The sequence below is a fragment of the Phocoena phocoena genome, chromosome 20 (assembly GCF_963924675.1).
Source record: "Phocoena phocoena chromosome 20, mPhoPho1.1, whole genome shotgun sequence".
In the NCBI taxonomy this organism is placed as follows: domain Eukaryota; kingdom Metazoa; phylum Chordata; class Mammalia; order Artiodactyla; family Phocoenidae; genus Phocoena; species Phocoena phocoena.
In genome coordinates, this window is record NC_089238.1 from 32093284 (window position 1) to 32121122 (window position 27839).

The window sequence follows — 27839 nt, forward strand, 5'->3', positions numbered from 1 at the left end:
GAGAGGCCCTGATCTCTAAGTGCAGGACTGGCCCCATGTGGTGTGACTCAGCCTCTCCAGAAAAGAGTTTTGTGGTCCCAGGTGAGCTTGGATGGCTGTGTCAGACATCACGCAGCCACACCCCCTCTTCAGACATCACACAGACACACCCCCTCTTCACAGCGAATATACATTAGTACGTAAGTTTAATACCTGGAGATTAACAGAAATGACAGCAGGGCACAGATGCAACACAATAAAGCAGGGATGGAGGGATGGGGGGTAGGACTGGAGGGGGCAGAGGGACACTGGATATGATCACAGCAACCAAGGAGTGATTCCCTTGGTGCTCTGAGGTCATGAGACACTTGCCTCTTGTCACCAAGAAAACTGCATGGGGAGTAAACCACCAACTCTGGAAGATAAGCCGTGGCACTACTGCGGAGCTTAGAATGGGGTGGGGCCCTCTCTGTCACAGTGTTAATACTCAAGGATGGCGGGCTCGGAGAGTGTTACGAAATGTCGGCATTTTGACCTGGCGAGAGGGGCCTATTTGGGATGTGCCCCGTTTACCTAACACTGGGTGAAGGAGGTCCCCACTCAGGGTAACAGGGCCCCGGGATACCGTGGTCTTGATCTGCAGCAGCACTCCACACCACCGCTCCCAGCCAGCTCCACTCTGTCCACTGAGCACCCTCTCCGCAATGGACCTAAGCCAGAGTGAGCCAATCGAGAGGAGACGGGAGGAACCACGTGGTGGGATGGAAGGGGCAGGAGCTGGCGGAGGAGCAGGCGTGTCTCAGGCCGGGCCCTCCCCTAGGCATCATTGAGGCTGCTGTCGCTCAGGAGCACCTTCTCCCCAGGTCTGAAGGCCGGCATCCCAAGGTAGGGGCAGCTGGCGCAGCGGAAAGCATCACCCAGGTAACACTGTTGAAAGAAGAGACCATCATACAGGGAAGCCAAGTGTCAGCTCTCCCAGAGATACAGCCCAGGAGAAAGGGATCCCAAATTTCATAGTATGGCCACAGCGGCCTGAAGAGAACGACTGCGTACATTTGTAGGTCCAACTGGGATCCAAATACTAAGAGTCTTTAAGATCTCTGATTTCATGAAAGACAAAAGTCTAGAGAAGTTCCTTACGTGGACATACTTCTATATTCTCAGCAGTTCAAATCACAGCCACACTCAACAAATGGCTGAGTAGCATCAGGCCTAATGTGAAGCAGAAAGAAAGGGGCCAAAAATAAGAAATGACAAGTGCCTCCCCTACGGGCACGAGTGTGCTACCCACTCTCAGGAGATAACCCCTCTTCCCGTTACTACCTAGAGACACGTTCTCGCATGTTCACCTATTATTAAAATACCTGGGCAGTGAACTCTGTAGAGCTGGAGCTGGTCTGTGTTTAGTTTAGGCCTTTGTGAATACTGAGTAATCAACCAGATACTCACGTTTCCACAAGCCGACTTGGGCTGGGAGCTTATCTGGTCCCTCAACTTCTCTTTTTCCAGTTCTTCTGCGAGGCCACAGGTGCTGGGGGGAAAGTTAGCAGCTGATGAGCGGGACCTGCCACCACCCAGAAACTCCAAATCCTGGACAGACCTTTTCCCTGGGAGCCTTCACAGATATGGAGTATTGACCTTTCCTGGCCTAGTCAGGTTTGGGCTCCACAATTCAACGATGTATTGTTTGGAGATTCACACATAGACAGTAAACTATCGAAAAAGCCAGGAGAGGTTAGCACAAATTTGGGAGAATGGTAGCCTCTTGTAAGGAGAGGGAGGGAGATGCAGCTGAGGGAGCACGCAGAGGCGACTTCTAAGGAACAAGTCCTGTTCCTGGTTCTTCAGCTGGGTGAGCAGTACATGGGTGTTCATTTTATTGTTCTTTAAAATGTACTTATTTAGCATACTCTTCTAACCGTCTGATACATTTTACAATAAAACATGTTTTAGTAATTGTAAAGTACAGCGATTCCTTGATAATCAGAAGCCGCTGGAAGCAGCCTGGCAGCCTCTTCTCACCCCAAGGCTTACCAGTTCTTGCAGGCCTTCCTCTTTTTCCCTTCCCCACAGGAAGCAGCCCGCAAGGAAGCTGGGTCTGGCTTCTTCATATCTTCTGGATCCAGCAGTTCATCTGAGTCAATGAGATCCTGGAGAATGTTCGAAGCCATTAATGACACAGTCATGGTTTCTGCTAATGAACACGTGAAGTGGCCACAGTCCACAGCAGGAGTTCGCCCATCTATGTAGAAGGCACCCATCATCCTACCCGGGCTTGATCGTCACGCCCAAGCTGACCACATAGTGAGTACGCTACGTGCACAGAAGCTGTGTTAGGCTGTGAGGGGGCTGGGGACTCATTTACGATGTGCAGAGAATATGTGTGTGGAGGGCAGGGCGGGAGGGGGCAGGAAGAACAAAGAGAGAAGCGTTATAGTTATGTGAATATATAAAGGGCTGTCGTGTGAGAAAAGGGAATGGAATATTTTCTATATAATTCCAGAGGAAAAGGCAGATAATGATATATACACTTGTGTAATTCTTCAATAAACGTGTGGACAGTTAATCTGTAAGCTCTGTGAGGGCACAAACCGTCGCCTAGTTTGCTTACCACCCTAACTTCAATAGTTGTAGGAATGAAGAACTTTATTACAGAAAGCATTGATCCGAGTGGGAAGAGCAGTACTGTTAAGACAGTGAGCATTTGGTGACTTGCCCAGACGAAGGAGCCAAAAAATATTTTAGCTGACAAACTCTTTTCAGGTTTACGCATGCCCACAAGAGTCTTTAATATATCACATGAAGTGAGAACAAGAAAATGTGCGGGGGGAAAGATGCTGAAAAAGAAATTTAAAATGCCACTAATGTGGAGTTTCCTTCTGAGTCAAAAAATGCTAGTGGCAGGCACAGCCACAAGGCTGGGCTTTAAATGCTTTCACACCTACAAACCCAGAGAGGCCACTCCAAACAACAACATTCCCACCCAAAGTGGGGCCTAAAAGAAAGCAATCAGGTGACCGCAGTGCTGACTCACCACGCTCTCATCCTCCATATCATTGGCCGAGAGGGTCCAGAGCTTGGCAGCTGCAGGGTCCACAGCAGGCTTCCCTGAATCCAACCAATGGAAGAAAACAAGCTCCAGAAAAACAGCTGGGAACAAACTCCAGGCACATGTAAGTGCTTTCTACTGAGGCTGTGCAGGGAACACACTGGGCCGGCGGTCAAAAGACCTGGGTTCAAGGCCCAGCTCTACCACTTAGAAGGGCATGAGAGGGACCCATCACTTTATGGCAATAAAAGCCATCATTTGTTAAGCTTTGTGCCAGATACTACATTAAACATTTTACATACATGATCTAATTTAGTCCTGCTCACCACCTTATGAGGAAAGTTCTTGTCATCCTAATTTTATGAATGAGGTTTAGATACTTAGGCCAGTTACACACAGCCACAAATACACAAGTACAGACAGAGTCTACCTAACGCTTTTAACTTTCACTCCATATTGCTTCCTCCTCCTTCTCTTAGTTCCCATCCCTAGAACATGGGGCTAATAGGATTCCCTATACCCACTGCAGGAGATTTGAATATTAAACAAGAAACTGTGCCAAAAAGCATTATAAGTAGCAAAGCTCCAGTCACATGTAGACCTGTTACAGACAAGAAAATGGGCTCGAGAGCTGGTGGCGGCGGCGTAACAACAAATCAGTAGCAAATCACACCTCCTGATTCTCTCTCTGGGCCCAAAAGAGCTGCGGGTTCAGTGTGGGCCAGTCCACGAATGGGCCTTGGGGGGAAGTGCACCCCCCAGAGATCACTGTCACACTGGATGCTCAGATCTCCCACAGGGCAGGTCATCTAAGCTGCTCCTACCCATTCTGGAACTGTGACTCCAAAGGTTAGGACGTTAAAGGATTTCTTGAAGATTTAGGCTGGACAGTCAAAACAGAGCAGTGTGAATGTACCTGTAAATTTTTGCATACCTCACAGCTAGGACAATTTTTCTCAACTCAGGCATTAAAAAATAGTGATAGGAAGGGTAAGAATGGTGACAAAGGGTGGAGTGCAATCTTCTGAGAGGAGATATTTTTATAAGTGTCTTAAGATCCTCAAAGAAAAGCTGAATTCAGTGGCACAGAGAAAAGGACACATGGGAAGAGGAACAGCACACTCTTATCCGCCATGACCGTCACTGTGAGGTCTTCTGAGGGTAAATGTCATAATTCTGGGGTCTGGAAAGGCTTCATCAACTAATGAAGCTACGGGAGTCTGACCTCTAGAATCTGGAGACCTCAGTGTCCTCTGGTGCAGAAGAAGGGGCTGAACTAGGTAATATCTATGCATCATTTCAGTTTGGGATCCGAATATGCCCAGAACAACAGTACATTAAGCATTCTTCCATTTGGAAATGAGGGAAATTAAGGAAGGGAATGATCCTCTGAAGATATCACCACCTCATTCAGAGCTCTGGCTCAGTTTGTAATAGGGCTTTTCAGGCCCACTCAGACAGAACAATGTCCCTAGGCCAGTCTCACCGGAAGACTTCTTGGTAGTAGAAAGCTTAAGTTGACTAGAAGAACCCACTTCAAAATTGGGCTTTTTTCCTGTGATCTGCACAGAGAGCAGGCTGTCACTGTGGTAACCCAGGTGTTCTTGGACAGACTGAATCTCCTCAGGGCTCAAGAACTTGCGCTGCAGCTGAAATTCAAGATATCAGAGGATTAAGCCACACTCCTTCTACAGTACGATGGTGTACTATGTCCCCCTCACAGGTGTCAAATGCTCACATCTGTAGTAAGCACACGACAGCAGGAGATCACAGACATTGCCTCGTGCCTCACGTTCAGTTTCTCACTGATCAGGACGCTGGAGTGTAACTTCTGTCTACATGTTTATGCTGAGCCTGCCCCTTGGAGAGTTTTATCAAATATCTGTCTATTAGGTACAAGGCACTGTGCGAGGCATTGTGGAGATTGTAACGATTATGATTATCAAGATGAATCGGACATGTTGAAGAGGCTGTTGAAGGGAATCAAAGCCCGTGGCGGGGGAGTATGCCCACAGTAAAGATGCTAGAAATGAAATACGCAGTAGAGAAAGAGAACCTCAGGGGGAGGGAACTGCTTTCTACGTTCCTTGGGAAGAAGCTGGGGGTGCCACCTCTATGTCCGACAATTATGGAACTGCTACATAAACCACAGTCCATCTAGAGCACTGAACGCCGTTCCATCATTAGTAAGAAAGTGGGTCAATACACTGAGGTGGATAATGTCGAAGACAGCTAAAGGTGGGGAAAAGAGCTAGTGACTGAACACTGTATACATACGACCTTGTTTACATTAAAAAATGTGTATACACACACACAAAACACACTTGTAAATACATAAAAAGAAGTCCGAACAGCCACACCAAAAAATGTATTGGTGGCTCCCTCTGGGGAGGAAAGTGTAAGCAAGGCCTGAGATGTCACTTTATATTCTTCAGTCTTAACTGAATTTTTATGAACATCCCATATTTTGGAATAAAAAATGGAAGAACTTTAACTAAAAAGAAAAATAAGAAAGGGTAGGCGTGAAGAAACTGAGGCCCTAGGTCATGTACAGATCAATGGTATAACAGCTATCGGGGTATAACACCTCTCACACAAGGAAATTTCAGCATTGGAGAAGAATGTAGAACCATAAATACCTCTATTTAATGTTAATATTTCTAATGAATTGTCAGAAAAGGATTTCCCCCTCCAACCTATTCTAGCCTCCCACCCAAAAGCTGAGGAAGATACAGGCAACTGCCCTTCACTTAGGCCTAGGATTCGTGTCCACTAAGAGATGTGTCGCTCTCTCCCTGCCTCAGTGGTCACCACTAGTACTGAGACCAAAATATGTCCCAACCCACATGGGCCCAAGCTGAGTCTCTTCAGAGGAGATTAATTTCAGAGGTTTCGTCCTTCAAGGCATCTGGTTTCTCCCATGCAGAGCCCTTCTCAACTTGTTTCCTAGTTGAGTGACACTGATCACCTCACCTTCAGGGTTGTTATTTCTCCCAGATTCTCTCTGTATCGTCTGACAAAAGAGATACTGGGTTTAGTCACCCAAGGCTTAAATTCCCAGCAAAGAAGGTCATCTACAAACATACCTCTTTTACTTCCACAAGACCAGAAAGAGTCAGGGCTGAACACAGCTTAGATGCCGTCTTCACTTTGCTATTGTTAACTGCTAAGAGGAAAACCCCAGTTAATAGCTTTATAGGTCAAAGCAGGAAAAATAATAAAGGCTCTCTGCTATTCAGGTCAGCAGGCACTAAAACAATAATAACCTATTCTGTTCAATATATATATATTTTAGTGATAATATTTTAATTGGACAACTCCTTTTGGTTGTTCAAAGTGCTCTTACTGATGCTCTTAAGTGTCATATAATAATTCCATTATTATTGCTTCATATCACTCTCTGTTTCTTTGAAAAACCTAACCTTCCAGGGGCTGTTGGATAATGACCAAGAGGCTGAGAAACTGTAAAGTATACAAGTATCTCTGTATAGTTCCGACAGACACTGTGTTTAGTCACCCAAGGTTTACATCCCAAAGAAGGCTATAGCTGCTATTAACATCACAAGCTTATATTTCCACATAAATGCCTTTACACATTTCAAAATACTTTTTTTTTTTTTTTTTTTGTGGTACGTGGGCCTCTCACTGTTGTGGCCTCTCCCATTGCGGAGCACAGGCTCCGGACACGCAGGCTCAGCGGCCGTGGCTCACGGGCACAGCCGCTCCGTGGCACGTGGGATCTTCCTGGACCGGGGCACGAACCCGTGTCCCCTGCATCGGCAGGCGGACTCTCAACCACTGCGCCACCAGGGAAGCCCTCAAAATACTTTTATTCCTATTATTTGATGAAATAAGTCATCACATTTTGAAAGATAGTTAAAAATGCTAAAAATCGGGCTTCCCTGGTGGCGCAGTGGTTGAGAATCTGCCTGCCAATGCAGGCGACACGGGTTCGAGCCCTGGTCTGGGAGGATCCCACATGCCACGGAGCAACTGGGCCCGTGAGCCACAAGTACTGAGCCTGCGCGTCTGGAGCTTGTGCTCCGCAACGGGACAGGCCACGATAGTGAGAGGCCCGCACACCGTGTTGAAGAGTGGCCCCCGCTTGCCACAACTAGAGAAAGCCCTCGCACAGAAACGAAGACCCAACACAGCCATAAAGAAATAAATAAAAATTTTTTTAAAAAAGGCTAAAAATCTAGAATGATTCTGACAGCTTTACCACTGAGCAAAAAAGAGGTTTTTATTTCTTGGATTCTATCTTGACTTTCACATGAATCAATACTTAGCTCATCACTCTCAGACTTCTAGTCACTATTTTTTTAACTTTTTAGTTTGAAATAACTATAGATGCATAGGAAGTTAAAAAAAAAATGTTCAGGGAGGTCTCAAGGACCCTTCATCTCTTCTCTCCACAATAATATCTTACACAACTATCATATAATATGAAGACCAGGAAGTTGTCACTGATAGTCCACAGAGCTTATCCAGATTTCACCAGTTTTACGTACACTTGTGTGTGTGTGTGCATAGTCTTCGTCACCACAAGGAACCCTCACACCACCCCCTTTACAGCCTCACGTACCCCCTTCCTCCCACTCCTAACCCCGACGATGGCCAACCTGTTCTCTGTCACTATAACGTTGTTATTTCAAGAATGTTATATGAACAGAATCATACAGCCTCTAAGCTTTTGAGATTGGATTTCTTTCACTCGGCATGAGTCCTCTGAGATTCATCCAAGTTGTTGCATGTGGCAATAGTTTGTTCTTTTTTTAGTGCTGCATAGTTTTCCATGGTGTGGATGTACCAGTTTAAGCATTCACCTGTTGAAGGATCCAGCCATTTTCAGATGAGCAGTTTCCTTCTATTTTACTACCTAATGGGTCAAATATCACAATTTATTCAGATGTGCTGGTTCAGAGTTTTACAATAATTCATCCCTTATCCCTAAGGATAAGGTTCAGTACAGGACTGTTGATCTCCAAATTATACCTCCTTCTCAGAGAGATGCGGTAAACATACCTAAAGATTCAACCCTGTTAAACTCTAGTCTTCCAGGTGAAAATTTCCTTACCTACAGCTGTCTCTACCGGCTCGTTCAGAAAAAGACATCCACTAGGCCGAAGGATCCGGGCCATCTCAGCCAAAATCTCAGCACTGTGCAGAGTGGTGCTTCCAGGAATTATACCCGACAAAATAATGTCAAAGCTAGATTCTTTGTGGGCAGCTGAAAAGAAGGAAGACTCTAATCAACAATCACCTTGGCCCCAGAATCTCCCAATCCCTCCCAAGTCCCCACAAAGGTTACATGCGTGGCCTTGTAGAATAAACACCTACCTGTTCAGCAAATGCTATTATACCACCATTACTAGCAAGAGGGGCAAGGACACTGCTGCCCTGCTCTCCCTCAGTCTTACTAACTTCATCTCCTTTTGTATGCTCAGGGGAAAAAGTAAAAAAGGAGGGTGGACGAAAACCAAGCTGTTTTAAAAAATGTGGAACATCTAATAAGAAATAAGAACTTACTTATACAAATCATCAACTATGCTCCTAGTTGCTCATCAACTATGTATCTCAACTGAAAAAACTACTATCATGTGCCACCCCCCCAGAAAAAACCTCAGCTATTGGGCTTCCCTGGTGGCGCGGTGGTTGAGACTCCGCCTGCCGATGCAGGGGACATGGGATCGAGCCCTGGTCCAGGAAGATCCCACATGCCGCGGAGCAACTAAGCCTGTGCGCCATAATTACTGAGCCTGCGCTCTGGAGCCCGCAAGCCACAACTACTGAAGCCCGTGTGCCTAGAGCCCGTGCTCCGCGATAAGAGAAGCCACCACAATGAGAAGCCCGTGCACCGCAATGAAGAGTAGCCCCCGCTCACAGCAACTAGAGAAAGCCCGCACGCAGCAACAAAGACCTAGCACAGCCAAAAATAAATAAATAAATTTATTTAAAAAACCCAGCTATCAAGGAACGACAAGAAATGCAGCACCACCATCAAAACTGCCCTCCCTGTAAGACAACCTGGGTAGGTACTTACACTGCAACAGCTGGTTAATGTTTTCCACAGACACTCGGCCCTCATCGCCCGTTAAGGTTTGAAGCTTATCCACCAGATCTTTTAGAGCCTCCGTCGGAGACGACTGATCCCAGACCACTGCCACAAACTGGCCAGCTGAGATCCCAAAATCTGCCATTCCTGCAGTGCTGTGGACCTAAAAGCTATGGGCCAAAGGAGAGTCAAGAGTGAGCAGAGACAAAACGCAATTCAATCCATGGGGTACCACCAAATGTGATTAGAACTGCAACCGAATTCTGACCTCCCACCAGGGAATGCTGACCACATTAGAAAAACTCACTGTAGGTACCAGAGTGTGAATAAATAAACCCATTATCCCAAGGTTTCATAACCCCAACATTCCCAAATATGGCAGGTGGCTTCCTTGGTGAGAATCCTGACTGGGCAGTCAAGTAAGGAGGTTGAAGGCACAAATATTCTTTTCTCTTTGGTATGAGACAACTCAGCTTGAACAGAATGTAAAACACACAGGACATTAATTAGGCAGAAGTATGACTCAGCAAGGGAGGCAAATAAATTGGCTGATATAACCCAACCGCAAGCTTAGTGTATTTTTTAAAAAGAGACAACATATGTTAATTTAGCAAACTGAATAATGATATTTTCCCATTCATCAAGATATGAAAATTCAATTCCACTGACTCTGCACTGATCAATAGTATTTACTACCTCTATCTCTAACAATTAACATTAGCCAGACTCTTCAAAGCATTTTACCTACATTATCTCAATTGAACCTCAGTACAACCTTAAACTAGATATTACTCCCATTTTACAGTCAGGATACAGGCTGTTGACTTTGCCCAGGTCACACAACTAGTAAGAGTTGTGTGGAAAAAGTAAAAGCTGGGATCTGAATCCAAGTCTATATGACTGTAAAACCCATGCTTTTAACCTACGGAAATTTCCTCCTGCCGGGGTCAACTTTCTCTTTGACTTGATACTCAGATGAGTATAGAATGTCCTCACGATGCAATCAGGTCAGGAGATAGCAGTCTACTCAGTTCCCCATTTCTTTCTTAAACATTAATGACTCCAAGTCCCTGGCTTCAGACAGCTCTACCAAATGACATGAGACCAAAGCTGTGGGAGAGGGATCACACATAGATGGGTCTTAAGCCGAATACTTCTGTATTCTGCAGAGGTGGCTAACCCAGTGACAATTATGCCACCACAGACACTCCGGGACCAAGTTTAAGTCAGGCCTACACACTCTTCCTTCTTTAAAAATGTTCCCTTCAGGGACTTCCCTGGTGGTCCAGCAGTTAAGACTCCGTGCTCCCAACGCAGGGGGCCTGGTCCGATCCCTGGTCAGGGAACTAGATCCTGCATGCCACAACTAAAGTCTCCGTATGCCACAACTAAAGATCCCGCATGCTGCCATGAAGATCCCACGTGCTGCAACTAAACCCAGCGCAGCCAAATAAATAAATAAATCTTAAAGAAAAAAAAGACATGTGAAGCAGTCTGAGTGCAGAATCTTTAAAAAAAAAAAAAAGTTCCCTTCAAATGATTTGCTCCTCAGCCTACAAAACATGCCTAGGTCAGCCAGTCATCCTTAAATACTGTAGTACTTTGATTTTGCTGCTCGTTTCCTAAGGCTTTTATTTTCTAGAGCAAAGTCAAAACTCTTCAGTCTTCTGGATTCAGGTGCTCCGTCATCTGGCTCCACCTGTATCTCCCACCTCCCCAAAGTGAATCCTCCCTTGTTGTATGAAAAATCTTGGCATTTTCACTCCATCATGCTTTTTATCTGGTTCCTTCCCTGTGGAATGCCCTCTTTATTATCCTGACCTGACTGGACGCCGTCGTGGTAAAAGGATGCCAAGTGTTATCAGATAAACAGGATTCCTTAGTCATTGAACTGTGGTTTTTAAATCCCTAAAAAGCACACAATCAGGAACTGAAACTTTAAGCTTTCAACTGTAACATGATGTTGAGGAAGAACCCTTACAAGTCTTTCAAGTGAACAACTTCGGATCAATCTCACATTTAAGAACCAGCTGGGGAAGACAGGAATACGGATTGCTGGGTATGAAGTTATAAGAGATAAGTGATCTCCTTCCAGAATGATGTTGGAACAGGCTCTCCCTTGGGACAACAGGAAGCGATGAGAAGTTCCCTTCCCACTACTACAGCCTTGCACTGTACTCACAGAAAAATCCTCGTGGAAGAACCGAGGGGCCAAAGGCTACTCATTAACTAGAGAAACACAAAACGCCACAAGTTGAGGCCTTTTCAGCAACCTTAATGGAGGCAGGGTTTTAGTTTTTCATTTTTATTTTTTTGAATTTTATTTTTTTATACAGCAGGTTCTTATTAGTTATCCATTTTATACATATTAGTGTATGTATGTCCATCCCAATCTCCCGATTCATCAGGCAGAGTTTTAGAGAGCACAGGTTTCGAATACGGATGAACTGGGGTTCTACCTATCACTAGATCTTCTATTTGTTAGCTACATGACAGTGGATCAGTGATTAGCCTCTTTTCTCATTAATAAAGTAGGGAGAATAATCTTATATTTTGCAAGGCTGCTGCAAGAAGTAAATGAGAAGATAAAAATATGCAATGTACTCGGCAGGACCTGGCACACAGAGCTCAATAAAATAATGTTCTAAGAGAACTCTGAGCCTCCACTTCTCTGTGGCCAGTTTATTTGCCTTTGCTTCAAACAGTCCTATAAAATCTTGTTCTTCCTCCTCAGCCAAACCTGCTGGGAGGACACCCCAGGAAGAAATGTGAAGCTCCTTTTTTATTGTTAAAGTTATACAACATAAGAGCTGCACTTCATGACATCTTATACAGTACTCCAGTGGGATTGTGTCTGTAAATTAGAAGAATGGAAAGTGCTTTGTTTTCCATATCCCCCCAAACTAATCTTCTATGGCAACAGGGAACTCATAAAATACATTTATTAAACATTAACTCTCAAAAAGACACAGCCACCACTTTCAGTTAGCATTTTCCAAATAAAATGGGACACAATGTTCTTTTAAATATCTAAAAGCCAAAGTGTGATACTATTCATCATCAGAGTTTTATGTTGTTGTCAATGTCTTTTCTAAAAAAACAAGGAAAAAATGTCTGGCACCTAAGTCAACATACTTAGAAGTGTGACTCAGAGCCCAGTTTCATAAATAAAAAGAGGTGGAATAGAAGTCATTGTCACGTCACTGGACTTGTTAAGCGTCTCTCCAACTCTGACTGCTGCACACACATACCCACAGCCCTTCTAAAATGTTGTGGGCAGGTAGTGAAAGCAGATGTCTGAGAACAACTTCTGGAGATGCACTTGTTTATTTTTAAGGCACCCAGTAAACATCAAATCCTGAGGCATTAGGCTCCTTTTAAGGATGAAGAGGGCCAAAAGAAAAAAAAATAAGATTGAAGTTTGGGTATCAGTTCAAACTAAGGATCAAATCCTTTTAAGTCAAATGCATAAAAAATTCTAAGAATACTGACAGTTAACAGAAAGAAAAATTTAATTAAAATGAACTGACCGAAGCGTGTGTACTTGCGCGCGCGCGCACACACACACAAACACACACACACACACACACACACACGAAAAAAGGTGACAATCTGCAAGGAAACAGTAAACTCAAAGGAAAAGAAATAGAAGACTTTGTCTCCAGGCAATTAGGTGTGTGTCAAACTTAAGGGTTTCAGGAAGGATATCCAAGTGCTAGATTTTCCACAGGAAAGATTCATTCGAAGATAAGTGGACAGAACTCAGAAAACAAAACCTCATGGAGAGATCAGTAGTGCTTTACCGAAATCCAGAAATATGGATCTGAAATTTTAACATTTGGGGAGTAGTTTTGGCTTAGGGGGAGGCTTCCCCCACACTCACACAGGGGAGAGTAAGAGGTTCTGAAAGGTTGATAAGGAGTGTGCAAAAATACAAAGACAAGGGTCTAACTGCACAAAACTTACAGAACGGCATGCTTAGCTCCAGCTGTTGGTTATCCCTCATCCCCAAACCATTTACTTCCGACTATTATGAAGCCTTCCCTGGTGATAGGTTTCCCAGTGAGGCGCTCCGCATTTACATATCTGCTCAGTGACTAGTCCATGACCTCCCTGAATCTCGCAGAGCTTGGCACTCAATGTCAGAATAAAGGCCACCAGCCTTTCCCAAACTTGCAGATCGTCCAAATCACCCGGGGGCATTTGTTAAAATAAGATTCCAGGGCTAAATAAGATTCCAGATGTACTGAATCAACTCTCCAGGAGAAAGACCTCGGTATCCGATTTATTAACAAGTGTCCTGATGGTTTTTCCAATCCGGCAAGTTTGGGAATACTCAATTATATCAACTCAACACTTTGGAGGTTCAGGGAAGTCAAAGTTTCAAAATTACAACCTGGGGGGTCCAGGTACCCCCAAAGACGGAAACTTAAGCTTCCCTGATGTTTGCGAAGAGGGACTGAGACTCAAGGTCACAACAGCTGGCTACTAGCAGAACCGGGTCTCAGACTCCGGTCTCCCGGACCCCAGCTCAGCGCTGTCCCCCGGGGCCTCAGGCCAGGTCCGGCAGCGCGAGAGATAAGGTAGCTCGGGAAGGGCAGAAGCCACCACGCCAGGAGACCGGGACGAGGCACGGCGGGCCCGACCCCGCACACCGGCTTCCCCCGGGCGAAAGCCCGCTGTGGTCCTCAGGGAGGTGGCCATAGCCACGTTTCCGCCGAAGGACGAGGCTGGGGATGGGAAATGAGAGGACATGGGGCAGAGGGTGGGCCGGAACGGGGGCGTTGGGGAAGGTCGGGCTCTCGGACCACCTGGTGATCGCTCACCTGCCGCCCGGGTCTCGCTCCCGGCTTCTCAGCATCGGCCGGCTCCGCACTTCGCGCCTCTCGCGAGAGGACGAAGCTCCCGCTGCGCGGGGAGGGCGGAAGTGGCCATACAGCTGACTCGGTGCTATACGGCGCGTCGCTGTAGGCAGCGTGCCCGCTTCCAAGATGGCAGCGAGGGTGTCTGGCGCGCTCGGCCGGGCTGGGTGGAGGCTCCTGCAGCTGCGGTGCCTCCCCGGTGAGAGGGCGGCCGATCCCGGGAACGGGGAGGGAAGGGGAGGGGGCGCGAAGCCGATCTGGGCTGGGTGAGGGGCGGAAGAAGCCTCGTGGCGGCTCGAGAGCAAGGTGAGGTGAAGGACATAGCGGCTCGCGCCGGCGCCTCGGGCTTGAAGTGGCCGCCTGGCTGGCTTCTGACCCCATTCTCGATCTGTGAGGAGCGAGAGCATCAGGGAAGGGCCTGTCACTCCCATTTCATGGAGAGAGGGCTGTGGGTGCCCAAGGTCACACAGCTCGGTCGGTTGCAGACTGGCACACTTGTACCCAGTCTCTTAACTCCATTGTCAAGTCCCTGGGCCCTGATCCCGGGAAACAGACACAGAGAGCGCCTAGTCTACTTTTTCCCAAGTCAGTCATTTCCCCACCTCTTCAGTAATTCTTCAGTATCCTCGTACCACCTTTGCCACCATATAGTCAGTATTTTTGTTTATACGTCTGATTTCGTAAAACTATAGACGTTTACTTAAAAGAGGAAGCTTTATATCACTACCATAAATGGAAAACCAATGTCATCTTCCACAAATAGACGTATGAATTAACGTATTAACATAAATATATAACTAATGAAATAATATTCTCCTGTATTTCACCTAAGATCTTCTCGTGGACTGCAGTGGTTCTGCAATATTGCTTTGGGACCTCCCAGGCCCTTTTCGAAGTTTTATGAATATTTGGTCCGTTTTTTTCCGTACATATGCTAAAATAATTGATATTTTCACACATAGGTGCTGTTTCTTTTAAAAATCATTTTTTCTTGATTTGGTCCACAGATTTTCTTTAAAATGAGTGCTGTTTTGTTGTTTCTATACAAAGCTCCAAACTAAATATGTTCAGTAAAAGTAATGCCTATGACCCGGAAAATCTACTTCGAGGTATTTACTCAACAGAAATGAAAGCAAAATGTCCACCAAAAGGTTTGAACAAGTATATTCATAGCACCTTTATAATAGCCAACAGCCCAGGTGTTCAATAGAATAGTGTTTCTTAGTGGAATGCTACTCAGCAGTAAAAAGTAACAACCTCCTGATTTTCACAGAAATACGAATCAATCTGAGAAGTATTCTAAGCAAAAGAAGTCTTATACATACACAGGATACACAGTATGATTCTATTTAGATGAAATTCTAGGACAGGCAAGACTAGAATGAAAAATTCAGCATAGTGTGGGTGGGGAATAACTGGGAAGGAATAAGAGGGAACTTTCTGGGGTGATGTTAATCTCTAGATAGGGGTTGAAGTTAGGCAGGTGTATACATTTGTCAAAACTCAGAATTGGCCCGTTTAAGATTTGTGCATTTCATTGAATGTAAATATCACCTCAATAAAAGAACAGTAAATATTCAATAAATATTGAACTCTAGTTAATGATGTGCATGTTGAAATGTTTAAAGATAAAGAATTCTGAAGTCTGCAACAAATGCATCAAAAAATAAGATGGATTGGGGAATTCCCTGGCTGTCCAGTGGTTAGGACTCGGTGCTTTCACTGCTGAGGCCCAGGTTCAATCCATGGTTGGGGAACTAAGATCCCACAAGCCGTGTGGCGTGGCCAAAATAAATAAATAAGATGGCTTGACGTATGAAGAGCGTGATGGATATACAGGTGTTTGTGCCACAATTCTTTCCACTTGCTTGTATGTTTGAATTTTTTTTTATTGTAAAATGCTGGGAAAGAAAAAAGTAGTATGAGCCTTTGCTTAGGAAATACAGTATTGTACTTTTCAAAAGCCCTTTCCTAAAGTAAATGGGTGTTGCAATATTGCAGATGAGAAAAGAGAGACGCCACATAACCACTAGGGAGTCAATACTCAGACCTTCTAATTTATAGTCCAGGGCTCTTGCCATGATATATAAATATATAATGTTTTCAAGTCACTTTCATTTTTTTGTTTGGGCCTCACAACACTCCGTTGAGTAAGTAGAGATTATTTCTCTTAATTTGCGTATTTTAAAGTCATGCTCATTGGGGTGAAATGGTTTGCCCATTAACACACAGCTAACAAATGATGGAAACATGCCTAGAAGACAGGTCTTCCGTTTCCTGGTTCCTGCTTTTGCCACCACATCATGTCGAAAGGTTCCCAGTTTACCCAAGAATTTTGTGTGGGATCAAACACTTGGTTCTGGTTTTCCTCTGCTTTTCTTCCTCCCCATCCCTCGTACCACTCTGGGTCTCAAAGGGTCTTCTCTGATGAGTGTCCCTGGCTGACCAGCTCAGTTTGTTTCAGTGTCCTGCTGCCGACCAGCCCTGGTGCCACGTGCCTTCCATGCTTCAGCTACACAGCTGAGGTCTTCAGATCAGCAGAAGCAGCAACCTCCCCCCTCTTTTTCTCAGCAACATTCTGAGACACAGGGCACAGAAGAACCCAGTCAGGAGTCTTCTCGTTCACCCCCCAGGTAGGCAGTAGAACCCCAGTCCACCCATTTCTGACCACTTTGCGTGCTTGGGTGAATCTGTGCTTCTCCTTCCCCTAGCCTCTCTGTTCCCTTCACAGCTTTCATCATTTTCAACCTTATCTTTGAAAGGAACCTGTTGTTTGTTTGTTTTATGAAAACGGTGCCTGTACATTCGAAACCATTCTAAATAATACAAAGAAGTTCACAAAAATAATATCAGAAATCGCAAACCCAGAGATAACTTTGTGAATATCCTTTTCTCTAATGTATTTCATTTATAACCCTGTATATATTATAAATGATTAATTACACTGTACACTATACATGCTGTTCCAGAACCTGTTTGTTCACTGAATAGTACGTTTATAATGTCATTTCACAATCTGTATTATTTTAATGGTTGATAGTATTCCAGCAAATGGCAGTACCAAAATTTATTTGACCTGTCTTTTATTGATGGATATTTAGATTTCCTTCACTGGTATGAAAAATAATGTGATAAAGTAGATGATTCTCTCAGCAGTGGGAGCACTGAGTCAAAGGATATGCACATTTTACATTTCGTTACACATGTGAGGCCAAATTGCCCTCCAGAAAGGAAATAATAATTTACATCTCCGTTAGATGTTTCGTCTTTACTTAATCCTGCCGCTGAGAAGTTCCTCTGGCTCTGAAATTGGAGTGTTCCCAGTCATTTTTCTGGTCTCCCAATGAAAGTAGTTTTCATTTCAATTCAACAAATATTGTTTGAGGATCTACTTTGTGCCAGGCCCTGTGAATAACGTAACCGTTGTCCCTGTCCTCAATGGAGTTACAGTTTGGTACAAATCCAGATAAAGAAACAATGTGGTAAGGCTATAAACTGGGAAATCCAGGCTGCTGTGACAGCATGCACCTTCCTATCACCTGACCTCCTCGCTCATGGTTCCTTTCTCTCAGTGACTCTATGGGAGGCGAAGGATGATATGATTTTTGCTCTGTTGGCATTCAAACGCTGATACCGACACATAAGTAAATGTCCTCTCAGCACGTGCTGCGAGGAGGCACAGAGCCTGTGGTTTCTGGCCAGGCACCTGTTGCACGCCAGGCAGCAGGCGGTGAGGTGAGGTGAGGTGTGCCGGGCTCCGTCCCCATGTCTCTCTTGCATTTGGGTCTCAGGTACACAGACCAGGGCGGTGAGGAGGAGGAGGACTACGAGAGTGAGGAGCAGCTGCAGCAGCGCATCCTGACGGCGGCCCTGGAGTGTGTGCCCGCCCACGGGTGGACAGCAGAGGCAATTGCAGAAGGAGCCAAGGTGTGTATGTGTGCGGGCGGGGCAGCCTGACCAAGATCAGCCAGGAGGGAATCACAGCAGCCAGAGCAGAGGGCTTTCTTCCAGCCCAGCTCAGAGCCCCAGAGCTCCTCACTGCTATACGATTTTCTGGTTCTGTGTTGTTTGTTTTTCCCCAATAGGGTAGAAATGGCTTTGTTTTTTAATTATTTTTTAATATAAAAAGAATATACCGTGGAGTTGGTTCTTGGCAGTTAGGTTCTAAAGGCAGCTCATTAGGCAAGAATTGCCTATGATCAAAACTGCCAGGGGCTTCCCGGGCTTCCCTGGTGGCGCAGTGGTTGAGAGTCCGCCTGCCGATGTAGGGGACACGGGTTCGTGCCCCGGTCCGGGAGGATCCCACATGCCGTGGAGCGGCTGCGCCCGTGAGCCATGGCCGCTGAGCCTGCACGTCCGGAGCCTGTGCTCCGCAGCGGGAGAGGCCACAACAGTGAGAAACCCGTGTACCGCAAAAAAAAAAAAAAAAAAAAACCTGCCGTATTTCATTGACTCTAAGATGCCATTGGTTGTAAGAAGCACCATTATTTTATGTATCACTAAAAAAGAAAAATGCTGTCTGTTAAACTGTGACGCATCACCAACTTATGATTCCCACTGATTGTTTAAAATGAAAAACAAATGGAGATCCTAGAATTGACAAAATGTGGTGTTTGAAAACTCCCAAGAAGGCACCACCTTGGAGACCAGCACACCTCATTTTTCTATGTAAGTCTAATAATCGGTGTTTCCTCCTGCAGTGGAGCAGCCTGCTCCTTTAGATTAAGCCACAGGCTCACGTTTAGGCCTCATTGTGCAGAATCGTCGAGCATAGCCACATACCATCCTATGAAAGTTCTGTGAGGATGGAGACTGATGGAATTGCAGAGTCACATCTCCCACCGCAAGCACGTGAGATATCTGCTCCTGAAATGGGAGAGTGGGCAACTTTGCTGCTTTTTGAAAATTTAACTGTTATTTCTCTTGTCTTCTCTCACTCTCCGGAGAGCACGTACGGTAACAGAAGTCACATAAGTGGAATGTGTGTACTATATGATTCCACTGTGTGCTCACTGTGAAAGCTTTGAACAATACAGACAGATACAAAAAAGAACTTAAAATTGTCTGTGATAACAAAGATCAACATTTTGATCTTTCAAATTAGAAAAAAAAACCCTTTCATTTATTAATCATTCACTCTTTAAATATTTATTGAACAGAGAGTGTGCTAGGTCCTAGGGGCATCATAGTAGTCAGGATGGGCAAAGTTCTGCCCTTGTTGAGCTTCCAGTCTGGTGACATTAATCACATATATACAAATACATATTTATAAAATGTGGTAAGGGCTATCAGGAAAAGGTACTATTGTGACATGCAGTGGAGGGACTGAATCTAACTCGGGGTGGGGTGAGAACGTGGTGAGGAAAGGCTTTGGAACTGAGAGCTGAGGAATGAGGAGGCTTTACCTGATTTGGTGGCGTGGGGGATGGACAAGTCCAGACAGAGACACAGCATGTGCAGAGTGGAAAGAAGCCTGCACATTAGCGGAACCGAAGAAAACCATCATGCCGAGAATCAGGAAGAGATCTGAGCTGAGTGAGGCTGGGGAAGGGTCAGTTGAGGCCACATCAGGCAAGGTCCAAAGGTCATGTTGAAGAGTTAGGCCTTCTTTTATTCTAAGAATAATTGGAGGTATATAATTCAATTTGACATTTCAAAACCATCACTTTGGCTGCTGGATGAAAAAGTATTGGAGTCAGAGAGTTACTGGGAGCGGCTGCTCGTCATCCAGGAGAGATGAGGGCTTTCTGACCTAGAGCAGTGGCAGTGAACGTGGAGACAAGTGGGTAGATTTGGTGAGAGAATGACATAGGAGGGAGTGACAAAATGCCACCAGAGCTGCCTGCCGGTTTGCATGCGTGGGTACATGGTGGCGCCGTTTTCTTAGATTAAGGCCACTGAAGAGCCAGGTTTGAGGAAGGCCCATGGGTACAGTCTCTATTTCTTTCTTTTTTTTTTTTTTTTTTGCTGTACGTGGGCCTCTCACCGCTGCGGCCCCGCCCGTTGTGGAGCACAGGCTCCGGACACACAGACTCAGCGGCCATGGCTCACGGGCCCAGCCGCTCCGCGGCATGTGGGATCTTTCTGGACCGGGGCACAAACAAGTGTCCCCTGCATCAGCAGGCGGACTCTCAACCACTGCGCCACCAGGGAAGCCCCATGGGTACAGTCTTGAGCTTTGTTGAATATGAGGGGTCTTTGGGTCGGCCAACGGGGGACCTCAAGCATACAGGCCTGAAACTGGAGGAGCTGCCTGCACTAGAGTATATGTTGGGGCATAATCCACATGTGTATGTGGTCATTAAACCATGGAAGTGAGTGAGATTGCCTAGGGTGGCATGAATGTGCCTAGAGTGTCATGTGAAAAGAGGGAGGAGTCTAGGTCCTCAGGGACCACTGACATTTAAGGGTGGGGTGGAACAGGGTGGGGTGGCAAAGAAGTCTGCGGTGGAGGAACCTGCGCTGGAGGCAAAGCAGGAGAATGTGGATGAGGCGACTAGACATTGGTGACTGCAGCGGCAGCCGTTTGAAGGGAGTACAAGTCCGAAATAACTGGTGGGTTGAGGAGTGAGTAGAGGTCAGGAAGTGCAGAGACGTTTGGCTGCGAGGGGGAGAAGAGAGCTAGTATACTAAGCAGGGGAAGTGGGATGGAAGTTTGATGAGCATGTTTGAATACTGGCAGGAGGGCACAGAAACACCGGTGACGGTGAAGATACAAGAGAAAGTGGCAAAATAAAAAACGTGAGGTTCCTTGAAGGCAAGGATTATGAAATCCGGAAGACAGGTAGAAAGACTAGCCTTCGATGTATTAGGGGCAAAGTTGGAGAAGACAGCTACAGGCTTAGTTTCTAGAAGAACCTTTAAGGAGTTCCCAGGGAATGGCTTCTGTTTTCTCTGTAACGTAGGTGTTGTTGTCTCCTGATCGTGAAGTTAGGAAACAGTGGGAGGAGACAGAGGTTCGGAGGTAGCAGAGAAGGTTTGAGAGAATATTACAGAAAGGTGTGGAACCAGGGGAGGACAGAAATGTAACAGGATTGTTTGGAAAAATCTGATTCTACTGAATATTCTATGGTTAAATTTTTCACTCTTTTTCATATGCTTTTTTCACTCTGCATATTTCCATTCATACGGCTGCATAATACCTATTGCATTTACTTGAACTCAATTGATAAACATTTGGGTTGTTTCCAATTTTTTTAATATTATAAGCCTATTTGTACGACAGATTTAAGTACATTTCTGGTTGGTTTCTTTAGGACAAATTCTGAGAAGTGGAGTTGGTCTTTCAGGGAGTGCATCAATCAGAAGAAATCACACCAGTTACTCGAATAGAGAGAATTTAACACAAAGAATTGTTAACTAGATGTGAAATTGGTAACCAGGTAACTGAAAGGATAAAAGAACACTAAGGTATGGTAGAGGTAGCACCTGCAGGGAGGAGCTCTCATCCCCAGGGCTAAGGGAACAAAGGGAAGAGCTGGAATGATTACAGCTAGGAGCTTGAAGGAGAGTCCCTGTGGAGGTGAAACCCCCACCTCTCCCGAGGACGTGCTCCTCAGCGGGTGCTGGTGTCGCTGACCTTGGAGGAAGGGTCCCTTGGGGCTGGCACTTGACCTCTGGAGTTGGTGAAATGGCGGAGTGCCTGGGAGGGCATGGAGAGAATGGTGGCTCCATGAAACTGGGTCTGCACCTGTCGAGAATACTGCAGACTGGGTTCAGCTGCTGCCACTGGACAGAACTGCGGTGGTGAAGGAGGGCGCTGCTCACACAGACCGCTAGCGGACGGGAAGTAGACCGCGAGGAGCCAGGCCCTTCCTCCTCCTCCAGCCTTGCAGTCTCCCTCTAGAGACCCTATCCGCGGACCTAACATGGAGCCAGAAGTATGGCTTGCAGAGGAAGGGCAGGTTTGGAGCTGAGAGACAGTAGCTCAACAACTGGCCCAGGGAGTGTGTATATTTTCGAGGTTCCTGTTACATACATGTTAGAGGCAGTATAGCCTGGTGGTTAAGAGCTTTAAGCCTCGGTTTCTGTAAAATGTGGATGATGGTAATACCCACCTGCTGGCATTGCTGTGGGGCTGCAGCAGGGTCGTGTATATAATGTGCTCAGCCAGGCACCAGGCACACAGGGAGCACGCAGTCACCCTTAGTACTGATGCTTCTGCGGCTCTGGTGTTGAGGTGAATATTGCCAAGCTGCCCTCCAGAACGGCCGTGCACTCCCACCAAAAGAGAGGCACTTTCCCAAAGGTGGGAATTTAGAGTTAATGGTTTTTTTGGTTCCTTTTCTGCCCTCTGTCCCTGCTGCCGTCAGGGTTCTCCCTCCAGTAACTGCTCAGTGAGTCCTGTATGTGAGGAATAGTAAAGGATCTCTGTGGCTTTGTTAACTCTTTGACAACTCATTAGGAAAAGTTTGTGAGGGACTTTCCTGGCAGTCCAGTGGTTAAGACTCCGCGTCTCCAATGCAGGGGATGCGGGTTGGATCCCTGGTCAGGGAACTAAGATCCCACATGCTGCGGTGTGGCAAAAAAAAAAAAAAAAAAAAAAAAAGTTTGTGAGACCTTTTTTTTTAAACAACTGAGAGACCTACTTTCCAAGAGGCTTAGGTTAAGTGAGTTGGTGAGGAAGAGAGTTATGAGCGCTCTTCCCAAGCCCCTTTTTATAATAGTTACAACTCTAGGTTACAAGAGTCAGAACTTGGGCTTCCCTGGTGGCGCAGTGGTTGAGAGTCCGCCTGCTGATGCAGGGGACACAGGTTCGTGCCCCGATCTGGGAAGATCCCACATGCCGCGGAGCGGCTGGGCCCGTGAGCCATGGCCGCTGAGCCTGCGCGTCCGGAGCCTGTGCTCCGCAATGGGAGAGGCCACAACAGTGAGAGGCCCGCGTACAGCAAAAAAAAAAAAAAAGAGTCAGAACTTGAACTCAACTGGCTCAAGCAAGAAAGGGAGTGTTTGTCTCATTTAATAACAGAAAAATCTGGAAGTAGCTCTGGCTCGGTGTTCTTAGATTGTTGCTGCTGGGAACTGTCTCTACAGCATATCTGCTTTGCTTTCCTCTCTGTGAGCTTCATTCTCAGCAGGGGCTTCCCATGCAGGACTAAAAATGGCTCAGCAGCCCCAGGGGAAAGAGGGTACTTCTTTCCCATCGGTACTAGCAAAAGTGTGGAGGCGGCCTCGTAGGGCTGGATTTGGTCAACGGTGCACATTCCTGAACTAGTTGCTGTGAACTCCACTTATCTAGGTCTGGATCCCCTGCTTTGCATCACACCCAGGGGCTTGACGGAGTGTGGAGGGACTGGTGGTCAGCTTCTCCCAGATCACACGGACAAGAATGAAGAGTGGGGTGTCCCACTGGAACCAAGCTGCTGTTACTAGAAGAGGAGGCACTAGTGATGAACAGGCGGCAAATGTCCACTCCACCTACCCGCCACTTTCCTGTTTTCCCTCTCCCCCTTTGTAGTCTCTGGGTCTCTCCAGTGCGGCTGCCAACATGTTTGGGAATGATGGCAGTGAACTGATACTGCATTTTGTGACCCAGTGCAACTCTCGGCTCACCCGTGTGCTGGAAGAGGAGCAGAAGCTGGTACAGCTGGGCCAGGCAGAGTAAGTCCCGTGGCATCATTGCTCGGGGTGGCAGCTAAGGTTCAAGGAGCTTAGTCGCCACTAGCTGTCCCCAGGAGGTCAATCCAAGCAGAGCCAAGAGGGTGGCACTGAGCAGCCCTGCTGCTCTGATGGGACTGACACGCAGCTGCCTGTCTCATCAGGAGCTTGTGGGGCCCTCCCCACTAGGGCTGAGTAAACAGTGTAGCACCGAGCCCATGCCTTTGACCCAGAGACACACTGTTTTCTTTTCCGTCTTCCAGGAAGAGGAAAACAGACGAGTTCCTGAGGGACGCTGTGGAAACCAGACTGAGAATGCTGATCCCGTACATTGAGCATTGGCCTCGGGTACAGAGTTCATATCCAGGCCCCAGGGCATAAAGTATTCACTTGGAGGGTCTGGCGCACTGTTCAGAAGTTAGCTCATTAATCTCCACAAAACTAGGGATTCGCAGTGCAATTGGTGGAGCTAGGTTTCCGATTTGCGAGAGCCAAAGAGAGGACCTCTGAGCCATCTGTGTCTCAGTTCCTGGAAACGTGGGTGGCGTGGGTCCTAGATCACGTCCTGGGTGGGGTCTTAGTGGCCCGCGTGTGCCACCAGGTCTTCAGTGAGGAGGAATCCATGAAGGGGATTAGAAAAGTCAGAAGATTTTACTGGCCATCATCATGAACAGGCCTGTCGCGTTCTAGATCTCAGGGAACTGGGACTTCTTTTCAGTATGTCAGTGTGATGCTTAGAGAATTGGAGTATTCATTCCAAGGGCTTCCCACTCCCCTCTTCTAAAGGTCCTTTTTTCCTGTTTCAAAGTGTGTCACAGTGCAGGCCATTCTCTCAGTTAAGAAACTCAAAGCACATCAGCACTGAGAGGGCCCACGGATCATCTAGTGTCCTCTGCCCAGCTGGGAGACGGTTGAGCATGTAATTTCAGTTGTGGGTGGGAGTGAGGGAGTACAGTCCAGAGTCAAGTCCCGTCCCCTGCCCATGCTCACCACGCTTGGTTTCAGATCTCCAGCTTGACCCAGTCCACCTCGAATTCCACCCCCAGACTCCCCAGCTATCCCTGCTTCTTCCTCCATGTTACAGAATGGGGTGCTCTCAGTACTCAAAGCCACCAGTCTAGAGCTGTCTATCTGCATTCCCGAGTCCACATGCTAGGGATTGAGAATCTGACTGGGTCAGCTGAGGGTCGGATCTACCCCGGCTCCCATTAGCTGTAGTCGGGAGCATTAGACGCCAGGAGCTCACACGAGTGGGTGGAGATGGTGAGTCTCAGAAGGAGGGCCGGGCAGCCCCCTTCCGTACCTCCAGGGGGAGGTGAGGCACTAGGCACCTGAGCGCGCCGCTGCCGGTGTGCAGTCCCACTCCTCTGCCGTCTCTCCTCAGGCGCTCAGCATCCTTCTGCTCCCTCACAACATCCCGGCCAGCCTGGGCCTGCTCACCAGCATGGTGGATGACATGTGGCATTACGCTGGGGACCAGTCCACTGACGTGAGTGCTCTCTGCAAGCCCACAGGCTACTGGCAACGCCTGGATTAAGCATTTCCTCAGGAAGTTTGTGAAACTTCTTTGATAACAAATCCCTTCACGGGACTACAGTGTCATTCCCGTCTTGGAAAGGGGAGGCTAAGGTATGAGGAGGGTCCCTCCACAAGCCACGGTGGGATCTAGGTCATCTTCATTCAGGGACCAGTGCCGTAGCCATGAGCCATTGGTATTCCTTCCCCCACTAGACTGGTGACAAGGCATCAGAGGGCCTTGTGATTGGATTGCCATTTTATAATCATTTCCCCCTCAGTATTCTATGATTTAGATTCTGTAGCAGACTTTCTCAGTGTGTGTCTTTTATGAGACTGATTAAAAAAAAAAAAAAAAGAATGCCATGGAGACACTCGTTGCTTTAAAAAGAAACTCTCTCCCTGTAGTCCATGTTGGCCTGCTTCGCTAAGAGATCAGTAAGCCTCTAAACAGGCACCAGGAAAGAATCTGACTTGTTAGTGCTATCATATTTCTGGTAGGAAATTAAAAAAATATATATATATATATACCTTCGTAAAGGAAATTAATGTGTGATGGTACTTTGTGGAATCCAGGATGGGAGGCAAAAAAGATGCTCCCACCACAGTTATAACAAAGTGCTTTAATAAACTTCCATCGTGTGGGAATATACCACCGACAGAGATGGTAGGAAAATGAAATTAGAAAGCTAAGAAATCAGAGGGATAAAACACAAAGCAGCCGAGCTAGGGCTCTAAAGAGTGGTTCTCCAGGATGGTCAGAAGTTGCTGAAGGACTTGAACCCTCAGCTCTTCCTAGGTATTCCAGTCTGTCCATGATGCTGTCTCAGCCCTCACTTCACTGATGAACACGCGAAGGTTTGGTCATTACTGCCTGACCACAGAGCCTCCCTGGAACTTAGATGTCCTGAGACTTAGGCTTTTCACTGGCGTTTCCAAAGCCGAGTGGATGTAGCAAAATCACATGGGGCGCTTATGAAACATCCAGACCCTGGCACTTATTTCAGACCTCCTGACTCTAAACTCTAAGAGGTTGGGCCCAGTAGCTTGCATGTTTAATCTCCCAGGTGATTCTGACACCCAGCCTAGTTTGGGAACAGCAGTCTTGTCTAGAGGGCCATGTGTATCTGTGAGGAAAAGAAGAAATCAGGAGGAAGCCCAGGAGTGCCAGTGGCTTTGGGTAGGAACTACCCAGACTTGCCCCAACCTGCAGCAATAGTGGTGACCCACCTCTCTGATGGGTTTCTTTGCAGTTTAACTGGTACACCCGCCGAGCAGTGTTGGCTGGCATCTACAACACGACAGAGCTGGTGATGATGCAGGACTCCTCCCCAGACTTTGAGGACACTTGGCACTTCCTGGAAAACCGAATTAACGACGCAATGAATGTGGGCCACACTGCCAAGCAGGTAGCTGGGGGCTAGGCATTTGGGAAGCCTCCTCACTGGGCACACTGTCTTCCTTGGGCCAAACTGGTCACTTGTCTGTTCTCTTGCTCCTCTTTGACTTCAGCTGACAGTCCCCAGGGCCTACGCTGAAAGCCACACTTGGCCCATTTGTGATTGTGTTGTCCATAGGCTCTTCCTCCAGTACACAGAGCCCTCTTGACTCTACCTGTCGGGGCTAATAGGCCTACTGATTTGTCCTACCTGTCTCACCTTTGAGCTAGTGGTGGGGGCCTGAGAGAACCTGACTCTGACTCCTTCTAGGTAAAGTCCACCGGAGAGGCACTGGTGCAAGGACTCATGGGCGCAGCGGTGACAGTGAGTACTACCCAGCTCATCCCTGCCCATCCATTCTCACATGTGTCACTGACCCCAAGTAGTTTTGTAGCCTTAAACTGGAAAGCTAATAATAAGACTGACAGTGGTTCAGTCCCAATCTCTAGATCCCAAGTACCCCACTTCTATTTATTACTGGCATCAGGAGACAGTGCTTACTCCCGGGACCCTGGTATGTCAGATCTCTGCATCATAGCCACACATGCTGCCTTGGAAATCTCAGTCTTTCCCATTGGAGTCCTAGGGTCAGGGCAAGGTCTCATCACTCTCTGTTTCCATCCTTTTGTCAGCTCAAGAATTTGACAGGTCTAAACCAGCGCCGGTGAGCAAGAAAGGGTGTAAGATAGAGTGCCCAGAAGAAAACCCGAGGATATATTTAAAGGGCTTTGAAACGTATGAGGTGCCATCCATGAAACAGGGTGTTAACGAGAGAACACCGAAGGACTCTACACACTACCACAACCACCTGGAAACCACAGGGCACTGGAGGACAGATAGAGTTGTAGCCCAGGGTTGGGCCACTTTTTCAGTTCCTAATACCGGGCCAGGCCTCCTGATGCCTTTCTGCATTGCAGCTGTGTGATTAAAAAATGCAGCACTCAGTCAAGCATTCAAGCCACACAAACCCAGCACGCCCCTGTCCTGGTCTCTCAGGCACCTTGATCATGTCTTAACCTGCCTAGAAATGCTCTCTCGGGCTCCCAGGTCAGAGTCAGGGTCTGAAGCCACCCCAGGTGGCAGCTCATCCACCGCACAGCACAGGCCTGTGCACCCAGAGGGAACCATGCTGCCCTTTCCTTCTCTGGTGTCCTGAGATGCTGCACTGGAAACCCCCTCGCAAGCTGCCTCACCGGAGACAGGTGCGTGCTGGATGGTACTGCCCAGCCTGGCCAGAGGTGTGATTCCAGGCCCTGTGTCGAGTTACACCAGCATGCGTTGCAGGACTATTCATGAACTTAGAGTCTGTAAAAATTATAATAAATATGTTTGAAGCAATTTCC

At 46.9% G+C, this 27839-nt stretch overlaps 2 protein-coding genes across 4 annotated transcripts; one reads left to right on the forward strand and one right to left on the reverse strand.

The window, feature by feature from the left end:
- Window positions 1-795: 795 nt before the first annotated feature.
- On the reverse strand, window positions 796-13973 carry CIAPIN1 (cytokine induced apoptosis inhibitor 1). Of its 3 annotated transcripts, XM_065898920.1 has the most exons (9): window positions 13910-13973; window positions 9072-9253; window positions 8106-8258; window positions 6115-6191; window positions 4515-4677; window positions 3014-3087; window positions 2014-2129; window positions 1429-1510; window positions 796-906 (listed from the first exon to the last, which is right to left on the reverse strand). In XM_065898920.1, the coding sequence occupies exons 2-9, from the start codon at window positions 9226-9228 to the stop codon at window positions 796-798; spliced, it is 933 nt and encodes a 310-aa protein (XP_065754992.1). In that variant the 5' UTR covers window positions 9229-9253; window positions 13910-13973. The 3 variants fall into 3 exon arrangements, with proteins under 3 accessions (XP_065754992.1, XP_065754993.1, XP_065754994.1); XM_065898921.1 differs by lacking the exon at window positions 13910-13973 and having other exon boundaries at window positions 8106-8239; window positions 9068-9228; XM_065898922.1 differs by lacking the exons at window positions 2014-2129; window positions 13910-13973 and having other exon boundaries at window positions 893-906; window positions 9072-9228.
- A 77-nt stretch (window positions 13974-14050) lies between these two features.
- On the forward strand, window positions 14051-27834 carry COQ9 (coenzyme Q9). Its single transcript, XM_065898945.1, has 9 exons — window positions 14051-14144; window positions 16410-16578; window positions 17737-17872; window positions 23403-23545; window positions 23806-23890; window positions 24927-25031; window positions 26311-26466; window positions 26767-26820; window positions 27129-27834. The coding sequence occupies exons 1-9, from the start codon at window positions 14075-14077 to the stop codon at window positions 27162-27164; spliced, it is 954 nt and encodes a 317-aa protein (XP_065755017.1). The 5' UTR covers window positions 14051-14074; the 3' UTR covers window positions 27165-27834.
- The last annotated feature ends 5 nt before the right edge of the window (window positions 27835-27839 follow it).